The following is a 15,125-nucleotide window of genomic DNA, read 5'->3' as shown; positions in this document are numbered from 1 at the left end:
TATAAGAATCCTGCTTGCTTACAGCCAATGCAAACTATAAGCGAGCAAACATATATATCATTATTTACAAAATTATTTGACCAAAATTGTGGTAAAAAATAATGTAAAGTGACCATTTTAGTCCTTTTAAGTGCACAGTGTTAAGTACATTCACATTAGTGTGCAACCTACCTGATTATTTTGAATGTCTATATAGTATTCTATTATATGGACAAACTTTTTAATTAAAAATTTAATTGAAAATTTTAAACTATATTTTTTAGCACTTTTAAATAAGAGTTTTCTTATAAAGAGATGAAGTGAAAACAAAACAAACTGTGCCAGTGAGCAAGGCTGTTTGGGAAGGCGGAGAGGAAGGCTTTCCTGGAAATGGAGCTAGAGGATCACTTCCTGGTTAAGGAAACTTGTCGCTATGAAGTGTGGTTTTGAATAAGAGCCTGGGCTTTGAAGGCAAACAGAAAATAATAGGCCCTACATTCTAAATAAAACTGCCTTTAAACTTGGAGAGGTAGGTACGTCCTCATGCTCTGCTCAACACCCAAAATGAAAGAGAAAATGATGGGTGTCAGAGGATGATGACAATCCCACTGAGCCAGCTATGATCATATGGAGTTAAAAGTTCAGTATTAAAAGTACACTTATATCATAATTGAAATCACAACAGCAAGGAAGAAAAGAACCTATTTTAAATATGCATGTGACAGAATGCCTGCATATCTATAAGATAATCAGGGCAAACCTAGCCAAGATGATTTATTAATTCAAGTTTTCTATTGTTTGTGGTTATTCTGAGTCATTGCTAACAATTTACTTTTGTTTATGAATACTATCAAACTACTGCTTTTTATTGGAGTCCCTACAAGGACAAAAAGGTGAAAATGACTCATTAGTTTAAATTTCCAAACCAAGTGAAATTCATGTGTCAGAATATTCAATAAAGCTAAAGCATATCTAACAAAATTACTTTTGTTATTTAACATTTATACATAAACACAAATTTATGAACTGTATCTCTTTTTTATAGCAATGAAGATTTTACATCCAGTAACCCAAGAGAAAGAGATGTTGGGGATGACAGCGCCTCAAACATGCCATGGTATATCAAATCCAGATTGTCCTTCACACCTAGGATTTGCTTCCATTTGCAGGAAAACTAACAACATTTGCAATAATTTTATAACTAGACTTTATATTTAAAGTAAATATAAACCCCCCAAATCTATGTACTTTGTCTCTCTGAACCCTTAAGTTGGTCTGAATTGATAACTTGTGGGTCACCATTGCCCTCATACTGATTTTTCCCATCCATCATTCATGATATGCGCTGGTGTTAGCATGAACACTGATGTATCTGGCTCAGGCATCTCTCGCAGGAGGAAAAAAACAACCTAGATTTGAAAAACTCTTCTTTAAGAATAGATCTAAACACAACCTGAGGTCTTTTTTAACTTTATACTATAGCTGTCCCTGAAAGCATATTCATCTATTTCTAAAGACCACTTTCTTGAAAGACTCAAAGAAATCCACATTCCTGGGGGCCTCCTGGGGACTCTGTATCAGTCATTTTTTTCATTAAACTGAGCATGAACTCAACTTTTGAGTCATACTCTCTTCACTTTGCTAATAGCCTCCCAAGTGCAGAAAGGGAAACCTAACAGTTTATGTTTGATTTACATGGATAAAAGCAAGGTGGGATTTGATATTACATTGCTCGGTACTTGTATTTTTTGTTTTGTCTTTTTTTTTTTTTTTTTTTTTTTTGTATTCATGTTGATTCATCTCTTCTTAAGGGGATTCCCTGAGTCAAGTTCATCTGAAGAAGAGAAAAATCTGGATGAGTATGAGTGAGTTTTGAAAGTTCTCTGTGGTTTTGTAAAAATAGGCAGGAATGTTTCGATTGTATTATTCCCGAAGGGCATTAAAACATATGGTTCAGACTTGCTAAGAAGGCTGTGTTTACATGGGTAAGTCATGTGAGGTTCTGCGTCATTTATCCGGAAGACAGATGACAATAAGCTGGGTTTTTACTAATGAAAATATTTTTTCCCAATCTGAATTATCTAAATTGGCTGCACATATTCATTGGTGTCACTGTCATTTCACTTCATCTCCATAGATACAGCAAATAATGTTTCTGCTGATTATGTCCTCCTTAGAGGTCTCTTGCCAGGGTGATTTTTGGAGGCTCTTATTAGCATTGAGTCCAGTTTTTGAAATTTCTTATGGTGCATTAATTTTAAACACATACAATTTTACAAGTAGCACAACTGAGACTTGAACATGACGACATTTATGTTGAGAAATTACTATTCCTAGGATAGCCTTATCATTTAACATCCAAATTTGGGAACTTTAGAAAGAGAAAGAGTACATTATTAAGTATTACAACTGGTCTCTTCTGGCAATTAAGACTGTGTGATCAGCCCAACTATACTGAAACAGGTTGGTCTAAGTGGCTGTTAAGGTCCTTTCCAAAATCCAAGATTCTATCACTTAACAAATAAGGATAAACCAGTCTTCTGGATTTACAGAATGCCATTAAGAAAATGTGAGAGGAAAAGGGCATACTGCATCTCTCAGACGCCTGGTTCATATATATTTCTAATTCTGTTTTCTATGAGTGCAATGATTGACTTTTTGGCTCTAAGTGTAGTGAGAGGTTTTATAAAGTATATTTCACTGTTTCAGCTTTTGCCCTTTCTCTCTAGCCCAGCCTAGCCCTAGGCATACGTGTCACATTGGAATAGACATGCTGTACCCTCCACCCCTTTGCATCATGGCCACTTCCCTTCAGGCCTACTTTCTTACCCATCATTTACCCTCAGAAAAGCACCTGATATAACAATTTAAACTAAGACAAGACAGACTGAGAAAGGCTGGCACCAAAATTATCCAGAGAATTACACTTTACCAGATGACAAAGACTTAAACCAATGAGAATGAATCTCTAATCATGGGTTTTAGTCTTTACTAATTCAGATATATTGGAAGTCTTTCTTTGATTCAGAAAGCTCAGATCTGACCATATGGACAGTCTTTATCTCCATTATTTCTAGACTCAAATGTTTTGTGCAAAATATGCATGTGGGAAATGATCAAGAGAGACGTCTCCTCTTCAAAGTCAAAGAGATGCCAAAGGGAAACCAGGACCACATGGCAATATTATCTGGGGTTTCAGCTTCTGACATCGTGCTTTATGCCCTCAGATTCCTGCTCTATCAGTGGCACTGAAGCATCTGTTTTATGAGCATAAGTTCATGAGCATTTCTATCCATTCCATTAAAGACTGAAGCACCAAGGTTTAGATGAAAAACTTTGTTAGGACTTGTCTTAAGCCTCTGCTGCTCTGACATTGAAATACTGAAATATTTTTTTAAAACTAACAAAGCCAGGCCTCATTAAAATGATGACAGATGCAAAATGTGCATATGTGTGAGTGTGTGTATGTATGTAAAGTGTATGTGTGGTGGGCTTCCATACACTCTCACCTCAATTCTTCAGGCCTTTCTGACGATCTCTTTCTTGATTATCCTTGATTATCTCTTTCCTCTATCTCCCATAGGCATATATTCCGAATCACATTCACTGAAGAGTCCATTGATTAACTATGATTAGCTTAAAATATTAGTAATAAAACTATCGGTTAACATCAACAGTGTTCTTTATATCTATAAGGATACAATTAGAAGAGACTTTCAGACTTATCAAGTTCAACCCTCATCCCCATTTTACAAATGTGGAATTCTAAAGTTAAAAGAAATTAAGTGGCTCATCCAAAGTCATAGGACTACTTATTAGGAAGTTCTGCCTAAAACCCAGAACTCCAAGCTGAAACATCTAAGGCTCTTCCCACTTTATTGAACTTCCCACCAGCACCTTCACCCAATATACCCTCCTCTTCCACATGTACTTTTCTTCTCAAGTGTTGTCTTCTAGCCAGAGGATCTTCCCAAGGCCCTGAACCCATGCCCCATCCCACCTCCTACCCTGTTCATTTCCATAGTATGATATTTCAGCCCCAAATTAAAACCTATAGATGTTAATCTAACATGAGAAACAGCTTTGTGGCCTGTTGAGCTTCACATACAAAGTGAAATGTGATGTTCTTGGTTAACTTAGGAAAAAAGGCAATATTTAAAGATTATACCTGACTGATCCACATCATCATTTTCTTAGTTCACTACAACTGTTCCTATGTTAATTTAGCCATAGAAATTTATCTGCTGTTATCCTGTAAAATGTATTTTAGAAAAGCACTTGCTTTGAAAGTAGATGCTATAAAGTATGCTTCTCCTGGATTATTAAAAAAAAAGTTATAGGGTTGAAAGACAAACTTTCATCCTTGGCAACCCTGACTTTCCCATTGGAATATTCCTCATTGGTCTAATCTCTGGCTCTAATTCAAAATGGTGAAATGTCGGAGAATTTAGAGATCATGTAGAAGGAGGCCAAAAGTTCTTCAACACTAGCCCACTTGAAAATACAGATATGCAGGCCCCACACCAGACCCATAATTGGGTGGTAGAGATTCAAAATCTGTATTTTGGAAAGTTCCTCAGGTGATTCTCTGGAGCAGCCAGGTTTGGACATCCCTGATCTAGGCCAATTTTTCATTTTATTGGTTAGAAAGCTGAGAGATAATTTATGCAATTAAAAATTATTAACTATAAAATATGAATTTTTTTCCTATTACAGCTGGTTTGCAGGTAACATCTCCAGGTCACAATCTGAACAGTTACTGAGACAAAAGGTAAATAGTCTGGTCTTTAAAATATCCCCTAAGGGCCCTGGCCATTTGGCTCAGTGGTAGAGCGTCGGCCCAGTGTGTGGAAGTCCCAGGTTTGATTCCCGGCCAGGGCACACAGGAGAAGTGCCCATCTGCTTCTCCACTCCTCCCCCTCTCCTTTCTCTCTATCTCTCCCTTTTCTTCCTGCAGCCAAGGCTCCATTGGAGCAAGGCTGGCCCAGGTGCTGATGATGGCTCCATGGCCTCCACCTCCAGCACTAGAATGGCTCTGGTTAAAACGAAGCAATGGCCCAGATGGGCAGAGCATTGATTGCCCTCTAGTTGGCATGCCAGGTGGATCCCAGTTAGGAACATGCAGGAGTCTGTGTCTCTGACTCCCTCCTTCCCACTTCAGAAAAATACAAAATAGATATAGATATAGATATAGATGATATAGATATAGGCATACATATACATATACGTATATATATACATATACATACACATATACATATACATATACATATACATATACATATATAATTTTGGTTAATAAGGCCAAAGAATCTCTTTTATCCCCTAAGAATCTCTTTCTCTGTTGGGTCCAGAGGATAACACATTTCTCAAAGAAACCTTCATACTAATTATATAGTCATTTCATCATAGTGTTGGTTGCCCAGCCTATAGGTTACCAGGCCCTTCATATATAGTCACTCCCTATGTTTCTATTATCTATTTCTGTATTATAAACCACTTCATAATTTAGTGGCTTGAAATAACAAGATTTATGATTTCTCACAGTTTTGTGAGTGATTCAGCTGGATCAGCAGTTCTTCTGCAGATTTGATTTAAGGTCACTCATGTGACTACATTTAACTGGTGGATGCAGTCACTGAGGTTAGCCTGGGAAGTCAACCTGGATGCCATAGTTCTCTGTGTGGTTCACATGGGCTTCCTTATATAGTGTGGTGATCTCAAGGTAGTGGTTGAAGAGAATGAGCCATACATTTCAGTGCAAGCACTATCAAGTCTCTGTTTTTGTCATGTTTGTTAATACCCCATTGGCCAAAGCAAGTCGTGTGACCCAGCTCAGACTCAATGTGAGAGGGGACTACACGGGGCATGAATACAGAATGATGATTTACTGCAGGCCATCTATGGAACAGTCAACCTCAGCTCTGTCAATTCTCATTAGCACCTAAACCACAATAAAGTAGATGTAATAAGGAATAAATTTACATGGTTTTGTTACTAATTGGTACAGAACTACCAATAGCAAACTCTTGACCTACAAAGTGACGTTTTGATATAGTTCAACCTTATGTAAGACATCAATTATCTCTGAGGGGTACTGGTAAGAATGTGATGACTTCACTATCTAATTGACATTTTGTCACATTCCTTGTATATTATCTGCTCTTTCTGAATCTGGATCTGCTTAGAATTAGCACAAGTCATTAAGAAGGACAAGTTGAGCATAGAACTTAAATGATGTGTTTTATATCTCTGGTGTTCTACAACCTTCTAAGAGCATGATACAATGTTATGTGGTTTTACATTTTACTTCTGAAAGATTAAAACATTAGGCTTACATAAATACAAAAAAAAAAAGTTTCAGAGAATGTTAAAAAATAACTGGAGAGGAGGAGTCGAAACACACAGTGTGGATCTATAAAGAAACCAAGTGAGAAAAGAAAGCAAGCTAAACTGTGGGTCCCCTTCAGTGCCACTGTTGAATAATCTGTGCCATCAATGAGATTTAGCATGAATCTAAAAGATCTATTTTTCTACTGCCTACCAAGAAAAATCATTATCAAAGATAATAAAAATGTTTTGTGTCCCTTCTACATATTTCTTCCTTTTCAGGGAAAAGAAGGAGCATTTATGGTTAGAAATTCCAGACAAGTGGGGATGTACACAGTGTCCTTATTTAGTAAGGCTGTGAAGTAAGTATGATATGGCTTTCTTTCTTTCTTTCTTTCTTTCTTTCTTTCTTTCTTTCTTTCTTTCTTTCTTTCTTTCTTTCTTTCTTTCTTTCTTTCTTTCTTTTATCTTCTTGTGTATTCTTTGATTGTGCTGATCATTTAGTGACATTTTGGAATAAGACACCATCTTTAAACTCTGGAATTTTAGATCAAAGTATTTCTGTTGAATGGGACCATGTGTAGCAGCTATTTTTTCTTCCCTACTTTCAAAAAGCTCTTCACAGGGATCCTCTCCTGGGGTTTTGTGGGGCCTTTCAGAAGTTTTGGCCCAGGGTGCACACCCGGTGCACCCACCATTAAATCTGCCTCTGCTTCTACCCATACTGGGGGGGCACCCACAGACTAATCACAATTGCCTCCCATGTTTTAGTCTCCATTATTATCCTTAAAAAAAAACTGATGTTCAGAATAATGATCCTGAAGAATTGCAGGGCTTTCAATTGTCAAAGGACAATTCCAGCTTTATACTTACTAAGGGAGGAACAGTCTAGAAAGTTGGAATTTTATTGTACATAAATTTTGTATGTGCACAGAGGATATATTCCGTTTAGAGAGGAGCCCCCTTTCATAATTACTGAAGGTCACAGATACTTCCAGGAACACACCAGATATCAAGACAGAGAAAACCTCTCTTACTTCCCTCTTCAAAATTTGAAAATGCACTTAAAATAATTATTTAACCATTATGCAATCAAGCTTTAATTGTTTATTTAAAACATTCTAACAGTCGTTCTTTCTTACTAGGGATAAAAAAGGAACCGTCAAACATTACCACGTGCATACAAATGCTGAGAACAAATTGTACCTGGCAGAAAATTACTGTTTTGATTCCATTCCAAAGCTTATTTGCTATCATCAACACAATTCAGCAGGTAATTTATTTTGGTTTTCCTTTTATGGATAAATATAAATTTTCTTGGACACTACTGCTTCTCTTAATATTCTCAATTATCTAGGAACCATGAAAGTAAGAAAAAGTATTCTCAAGCTCTATGCCTGCTGTGGTTTTTAACCTACATTTCCTGAAATACATCATCATACATTCCATAATGCCAGAAAAAAAATTAAGTTGAGTGAGCTGAATGACTTAGAAGTAGAGATTATCTTTGTAAAACTATTTGTAGGTTTTTTTTCTACTTATGGATGTTGATTGCAAAGTTCCAAAATTATAGATATGTCCATGGAGGTGATCTCTCCAGTGATATACAAGTTGGTATCTGTTCTGACAGAATTTTTTTCTATGCTGATACTAACACTTATTATACACACACACACACATACACACACACATTATGTTTTTACTGAGATGAGATCATTCTACACATACCACTTTTCAGCTGCTTTCTTTACTCAACATGTCTGAGAGGTCTTTCCATGCAAATATATACAGATTATTTTGGTCTATTTAACAGCTACAAAGAATTCTATTATAGAATTACTCCATAATTTATTCACCTAACCCTATATTGATTAGCAGTGGGATCATATACAATATTTTGCATTATAATTAATACTTCAGAATTTTCCTTCACACATAGCTCTGTACACTTATATGAGTGTGCCTGTGACCAAATTCCTTGGAAAGGGAATTTCTGAGATAATAATTAAGAACATTTAAAATTTAGACACTCCCATCAACAGCAATATCCTCCATTCTCACCAACACTGGGTACTATTACTCTTTTTGAATTTTGCCTAATTGACTGGCAAAACTGCATATAGAAATTCCTCCTAATGGAAGTGTTAACTAACATTGCGATAAGCATTTCACAATACATACATGTACCAAGTCATCATGTTATACACCTTAAAGTTATACATGTTGTGTCAATCACATCTCAATAAGTGTAAGAAAAAAGTTAATGGCCCTGGCTGGATAGTTTGGTTGGTTAGAGCATCACCCGAAGTGAAGAGATTGCTGGTTTGATCCAAGTCAGGGCTCATACAGGAATGTTCCTGTCTCTCTCTTGTTCTCTCCCTTCCTCTCTTGTTAAAACAAATAAACAAAAACTCTTGTAAATGTTTTCTTTTTAATATTTTTTCTGAAATGAGAAGCAGGGAGGCAGAGAGACAGACTCCTGTATGTGCCTGACCGGGATCCACCCGGCATGCCCACTAGGACAGCGGTTTCAACCTGTGGGTTGCGACCCCGGTGGGGGTAGAACGGCCAAAACACAGGGGTCGCCTAAAGCCATCGGAAATATGTATTTATTATACAATACATTTTTAAATAAAATATGTATTTCCGATGGCTTTAGGAGACCCCTGTGTTTTGGTTGTTCGACCCCCGCCAGGGTCATGACCCACAGGTTGAGAACCGCTGCATTAGGAGGTGATGCTCTGCCCATCTGGGGCATTGCTCCATTGCAACCAGAGCCATTCTAGTGCCTGACACGGAGGCCATGGGGCCGTCCTCAGCACCCGGGCCAACTTTGCTCCAATGGAGCCTTGGCTGTGGGAAGGGAAGAGAGATACAGAAAAAGGAGAGGGGAAAGAGTAGAGAAGCAAATGGACGCCTCTCTTGTGTGCCCTGGCAAGGAATCGAACCCGGGACTACCACACGATTGGCTGATGCTCTACCAATGAGCCAACCGGCCAGGGCCTCCTGTAAATTTTTTTCTAGACTAGTTCCATTTACAGGCAATGACTGGATGAATTTCCAACAGGGAGTAAAAATAAGCCGTGGGCTCACCGTCAAATTTCTGCAACCCTACCTAACCTGATTACATGCACATAAGTGAACTGGCCTCACTCCTCGCTTTGATTTTGTTTCCTACTTGCTTTTTCCTTTGTCCCAATTTCCTCAATTGTTTATCTTAACCTGTAGTGCCTCAAAAGTACCCTTTGGAAAGGGGTTGTATAAATACACATCTCCAAGTGGGATGATTTCACTCCAGAGCATGCACAAGCAACCCCACAGGGTAAAAGAAGAAAACAGTGAGATGTTTATTTAGATTGGTTTTTAAAATCTCATTCTCTTAACTTCTCTATTTTTAATGATATTTTGTGATTCATATAATGTATCAGTACAGCAGCAATTGTGTATATACATATTTTAGAGAAGTGTAGTAAATTTTTTTGCCAATTAAAGTGTAGGATTTAAAACATCTGAGGACCACTCACATAAAAAGTAAACAAATAACAGAAAAAGGAAGGAGAGAAAAAGGACACCTGTGATCATTCCCATGACTTGGAAAATGTTACACAGTTAAAACAAGAAACATATCTTTTGAATGAGTTCTTTGAGCCACTAGAAATACTATGATTATTTTAACCCAGCTTTACCATACCTTGATGCAAATAATTAAAATGATCATTTAAAGAAATTTGGTAATAGGTTTAATTTTTTAATTCAAATTTTTTTATACAATTCTGGACTGTTTGGATTATTTTTTTGTATTGTTTACCAAATGTATGTGCTGTGTTGACACATATTTAAATAAAGGACTATAAAAAGGAGGGGAGACAGTGAGACAGACTCCTACATACGCCCCAACTGGGATCTACCTGGCAACCCTGTCTGGGGCTGATGCTAGAATCAACTGAGCTATCCTCAGTGCCTGGGGTCAATACTTGAACCAACCAAGCCACTGGCTGCGAGAAGAGAGAGAGAAGGGGGAGTGGGAGAGGGAGAGAAGCAGATAGTCGCTTCTCTTGTGTGCCTTGACCAGGGATCAAATCTGGGACATCCACATGCTGGGATGATGCTCTACCCATTGAGCCAACTGGCTAGGGCCTAAAAATGGGCTTTTTTAAAATGAAAGATTCTATCAAGCAAGTAACTTTGATGGGATTTTCAAAATCACACAAAGTGGTTTTACTCTTTTAGTTTTTGCTTTATGTTGAGCTAATTAGTCAAGTCAAGCAAACTGATACAACTAGAGGATGAATATGATCAGAAGGGATTCTCTCCACAGCTCAACATCCTGAACTCTGTCTTTTTCTAGCTACTCTAGAGAGAGTATAAACAGAGGTGAGGTGTGATGTGATGTGATGTGACATGATGTAATATGATGATACGATGCTGATTCTGTTGCAGGCATGATCACACGACTCCGCCACCCTGTGTCAACCAAGACAAACAAGGTTCCCAGCACCGTGTCCTTGGGAAGCGGTATGGACATACCCTTGAGCTCTTAAACTTTATTTACCACTATTTTTATGCACATACGCATATATTTATAATGTCCTGAAAAAATAGGGAAGACAGGAAGGTGGTCTTGTCAGATTGTGCCAGGGAGGGCTTCAACTCTAATATATTTGTTCATTTTCTAGAAACAAATAACAAAAACTAAAACCTTTTCTGTCCTCCCAATCTAACTCTGTAATCTGTCCAGCATTTGATAAAAATATTATCAAAATTATTTTCTTATTAGAACCAATTATCAGCCTCTAGAACCTCATTGCCTGCCTGTTCGTTCTTCTTCCAGGATTCTGAGCTTGTCCAGGGAAGCCAGTTTTCAACCTTGTGTATTTAGGATAATGATATCCAGCCAGATCACAGTTTAATTTGTTTCATAAGAAAATATAATGATATTTTAGCAAGCTAAGAGCATCAGCACATTTTGACACTAAGTCTTTCCAAGATGCCTCTGGTGTGCTAAGTGTTTTTACTGCAAACTTTCTTGTCAATAACTGTAGCTGCTTCAAGAACAATATTGTCCCATTGGTATTATCATGTGGCCTAATAGGTCATAAGACCACATCACTAAGGGGTTTCTAAGTGATCAACTTAAAATTAAATTTTTTTCTGTTCTTCATATTATCAGTGTGAAACTCTTATTGGTGAGGAAATCACTTGGGGAGTTGTTAGCCTCAAAGCCTTCTATTCTCAACCTAAGGAGTGTTTGTTTTGCGTTCTTAGGAATCTGGGAACTGAAAAGAGAAGAGATTACCCTGTTGAAAGAGCTGGGAAGTGGCCAGTTTGGAGTGGTCCATCTGGGCAAGTGGAAGGGGCAGTATGATGTTGCTATTAAGATGATCAAGGAGGGCTCCATGTCAGAAGATGAATTCTTCCAGGAGGCTCAGACCATGATGTAAGTTTCTCTTGAGGAAATCAGCTCAGCTCTCACCATGGGAGGGCATTCATGCTAACAGGCCTGGCTGTCATGTTTGCAAGGCCTAGAGCAAGAGTCCACATGTCATAGATATAAATACTTCGAAGATTTAAATCAAGCAAACACACTGTTAAATAAAAGTAGTTCTGTGCTCCTCCTTTGACAAGTATACCTTCATAAAAACCTGAAAGGGTATATTAAAAATCAGAAATCTGAAGACTCTTCAGAGAAACTGCCTCTGGTCCATGGCCCCCACAAACTACCTCTCCCTTTCTCCTCCCAATGCCTGCTCCATCATGCACTATACTCAGTACATGTGTGCAAACATAGCATTCTGTATATCCAAGCTCCCTCCGTGTTTCCCACAGACAACTACTAGCTAATTATCTTGGCTAGGCAGGCACACTTCTGGGGGGAAGACCCTAAGAGAGTCTGCACAGGTCCTGGAAGAGGCCTCAGGACTATGTGGGCAGGGGATCACAGAGTCCTGGTACCCTAAGCTTGACAGAGAAAGGGATGTATGGGTTCTGAGTGAGCGTGTCTTCTTGGCCCTCTGGCTTCCCTGCCCTGTGGGGAAGTATGTGATGGAATGAGGGACATAGTGGGTCCCTGTAAAGCACATGCCTGAAGGCAGGAGCCTCTAGTGGCCAGGATTAAGGCAATACTGAAAACTAATGTCCTACAGACAATATCCTTTTGCTTCCTGATATCTTTAATACTGTCTGGAAAAAAAACCCTTTACATCCTATCCTTTTCTCACTGATAATGAAGATACCCTTCCTAATGGGCCTCCGCTCCAAGCACAATCTTCAATTCTTAGCAATACATATGTGTTGTCTTTCTGTCTCTTTTCATTCTCTCTTGTGCACTCTCCCTCTCTCATCTATGCAAGTACAAAGAATTAATTTAATGATTCTACTTCTTCTTGTCAACATGGTGAATCAGACTTTGGCGGGTGACCAACCATCCAGCTTTGCCTGAGACTTCCCTGGTTTTAGTGCTGAAAGTCCTACATTCTAGGCAAACCCTTAGACCCAGGCAAACTAGAACAGCTGGTCACCCTACTTATGGAAACAAGCAGCAGGGTATAGAAAAACAATGCTATAGCAGGACTTTGGTCGAAGGTCAGGGAATCACAAGTCCTAGTTTGACACAGAGTAATAGCACCTAAACATTTTTTTTTGGTAGGTGGCAGGTTTAATAAGCAAGAGAACTTACATGCAAGGTTTATCTTTGGTGACCACAAGGCAAGTAGATCTTAGCATTTGTCACCAGAATCTTAAAAGTTTATATAGAGCTTTAACAAGGTTCAGTAATATATATCATCCAGATGGTCTCAATAACACCTTACTCTCTTAAGGTTGTGTCCTTGAAATGGCCCCCACTGTGGGAATGGTGGGCAGAACGTACATTCCAAGGACAGGGAAAGGGATGTGGAGCCCCTTTAAATTTTTTACTTAAACATGTATAATGTTTACAGGCATCTCTGTGATCACTTTATAAATATTAACACCTTTGGGACTCATAAGAATCTTGTGAGGGATGTGCCATTGTTATCTTTGTTCTATAGGAAACTGAAGCACAGAAAATGTTAAATAACTTGGCCAAGGTCACCACGCTAGGTAAAATGGCAGACCAGAGATGCAAATCCAGGTAGACATCCAGTGTATATTTCCTTAGTCACTACTTTATGAAAACCAGCAGTACCAGGAGACTCAGAACAAGCACTTTTTATCACAATCACCGCATTGTTTGGAAGCAGAGGGACTATGTGAATATAAGCGATTGGCTAGGGTTGGCTGCATGGGCATGCAACCTGCACAGTCTTGAGAGCCACCACATTTAGAAGGGTTCCATGCTTGGTTTAAAGCTGTGTTGTCATCGTCCTGAAATTCTTTTTTTTTTTAATTAAGTGAGAGGCAGGGAGGCAGAGATAGACTCCTACATGCAGCCTGACAGGGACCCACCCAGCAAGCCCCCTACCAGGCAATGCTCTGTCCATCTGGGCTGCCGCTCCATTGGTCAGCAACCAAACTGTTTTAGTGCCTGAGATGAGATCATGGAGCCATCCTCGGCACCCAGGGCCAACTTTTTGCTCGAACTATTCAAGCCATGGCTGCAGGAGGAGGAGAAAGAGAGAAAGAGAGAGAGAGAGAGAGAGAGAGAGAGAGAGAGAGAGAGAGATGGGGGAAGGGGAGGGGTGGAGAAACAGATGGTCATTTCTCCTGTGTGCCCTGACTGGGAAGTCAACCCAGGACATCCTGAAATTCTTAACAATTCTTAACCAAGCACCCCTGAATTTTCATTTTTCTCTGGTTCCTGCAAATTATATAGCTCATTCTGCTTTTGGCAATTGTACTGTCATAAAAGAGGCCCTGATGTCCTCCTTTTGTAGGACGGAAAAATATGGCAGAAATTCTATTAAGCTCATGGTATAAGTCCTGTCACCTGGTGTAACTTTAAAACTTTTTTTTTTGCTATTAGAGGGCTGATAATCATACAGAATTGTAAAAAATCATTAACAAATCACGTAGTCATAAAAAAGTTCAAACTGTACCATAAGGGGAAATGTTAAATACCATATGTAATGGTCAAACTGAGCCTCTCAGGTCGGGGGTACCAGTAGACAGGGTATTCCCACCATGTACCCTGCAGTTAGTGATGGAATTTGTTCAAGGAACAGCTTTTATTGGGTGATGGCCCTTTGTCCCACCACAAGCCTTCCCCCTGAGGAGAGAATGGCTGAGTACCATGCAGGTCTGTACAGTTGCTGAAAGACACATAGCCAGGTTCATCACCCTCAGCAACATGATAACATGTGTCCCTATAGTAAAATCAAGAAGAAAATAACTAAATAGTCAATACATCCTCAATTATTAAAACATTTAGAAGTTGACATGTTAAATTTATGTTTACACATCTGAACATTAAAGAATCATCTTGTGAATTGATAAGAATTACATAAAGACAAATTAGTGAACATCATAACAGCTGAGTGTCCACCTTTTATGACCTACCAGAAGTGCTATGTCATGTGGTTACTATTTTCTAAATTTATTATTGAAAACATAATGTAACAATCATGTAAAATGAGTTATTTTAAAAAGAAAAATCATGCCTAATCTCATTTTCCTAGCATGGCAACTATTTTCATTTTATCAACACCCTTCATATTTGGATACAATTTTTTTAGAATGAAATATTTACACATGACTGTTAAATGCTTTAACGTGGAAGTGTGTGATTTTAGGGTATAGCTTCTTCCAAATCAGTCATAGAAGTTCTCAAGACTAAACAGGATTTCCAAGGCACCAGATCATTGCTCCTCTGCTTCCCTGTACGAAAGTTGAACACAGCA

At 38.5% G+C, this 15,125-nt stretch overlaps 1 protein-coding gene across 3 annotated transcripts in view; it reads left to right on the top strand.

The window, feature by feature from the left end:
- BMX (BMX non-receptor tyrosine kinase) overlaps positions 1-15,125 on the top strand; it is a 55,968-nt gene that overhangs the window by 29,831 nt on the left and 11,012 nt on the right. For all 3 annotated transcript variants that reach the window (XM_066248967.1, XM_066248965.1, XM_066248966.1), the window contains exons 8-14: positions 1,025-1,096; positions 1,791-1,844; positions 4,696-4,750; positions 6,592-6,671; positions 7,455-7,582; positions 10,750-10,824; positions 11,575-11,746. In XM_066248967.1, the coding sequence (XP_066105064.1) occupies positions 1,025-1,096; positions 1,791-1,844; positions 4,696-4,750; positions 6,592-6,671; positions 7,455-7,582; positions 10,750-10,824; positions 11,575-11,746 (636 nt within the window). The remainder of the gene's footprint in view (positions 1-1,024; positions 1,097-1,790; positions 1,845-4,695; positions 4,751-6,591; positions 6,672-7,454; positions 7,583-10,749; positions 10,825-11,574; positions 11,747-15,125) is intronic.

This window comes from Saccopteryx bilineata, chromosome X (genome assembly GCF_036850765.1).
Source record: "Saccopteryx bilineata isolate mSacBil1 chromosome X, mSacBil1_pri_phased_curated, whole genome shotgun sequence".
NCBI lineage: Eukaryota > Metazoa > Chordata > Mammalia > Chiroptera > Emballonuridae > Saccopteryx > Saccopteryx bilineata.
This window is presented reverse-complemented; position numbering and strand designations above follow the sequence as displayed.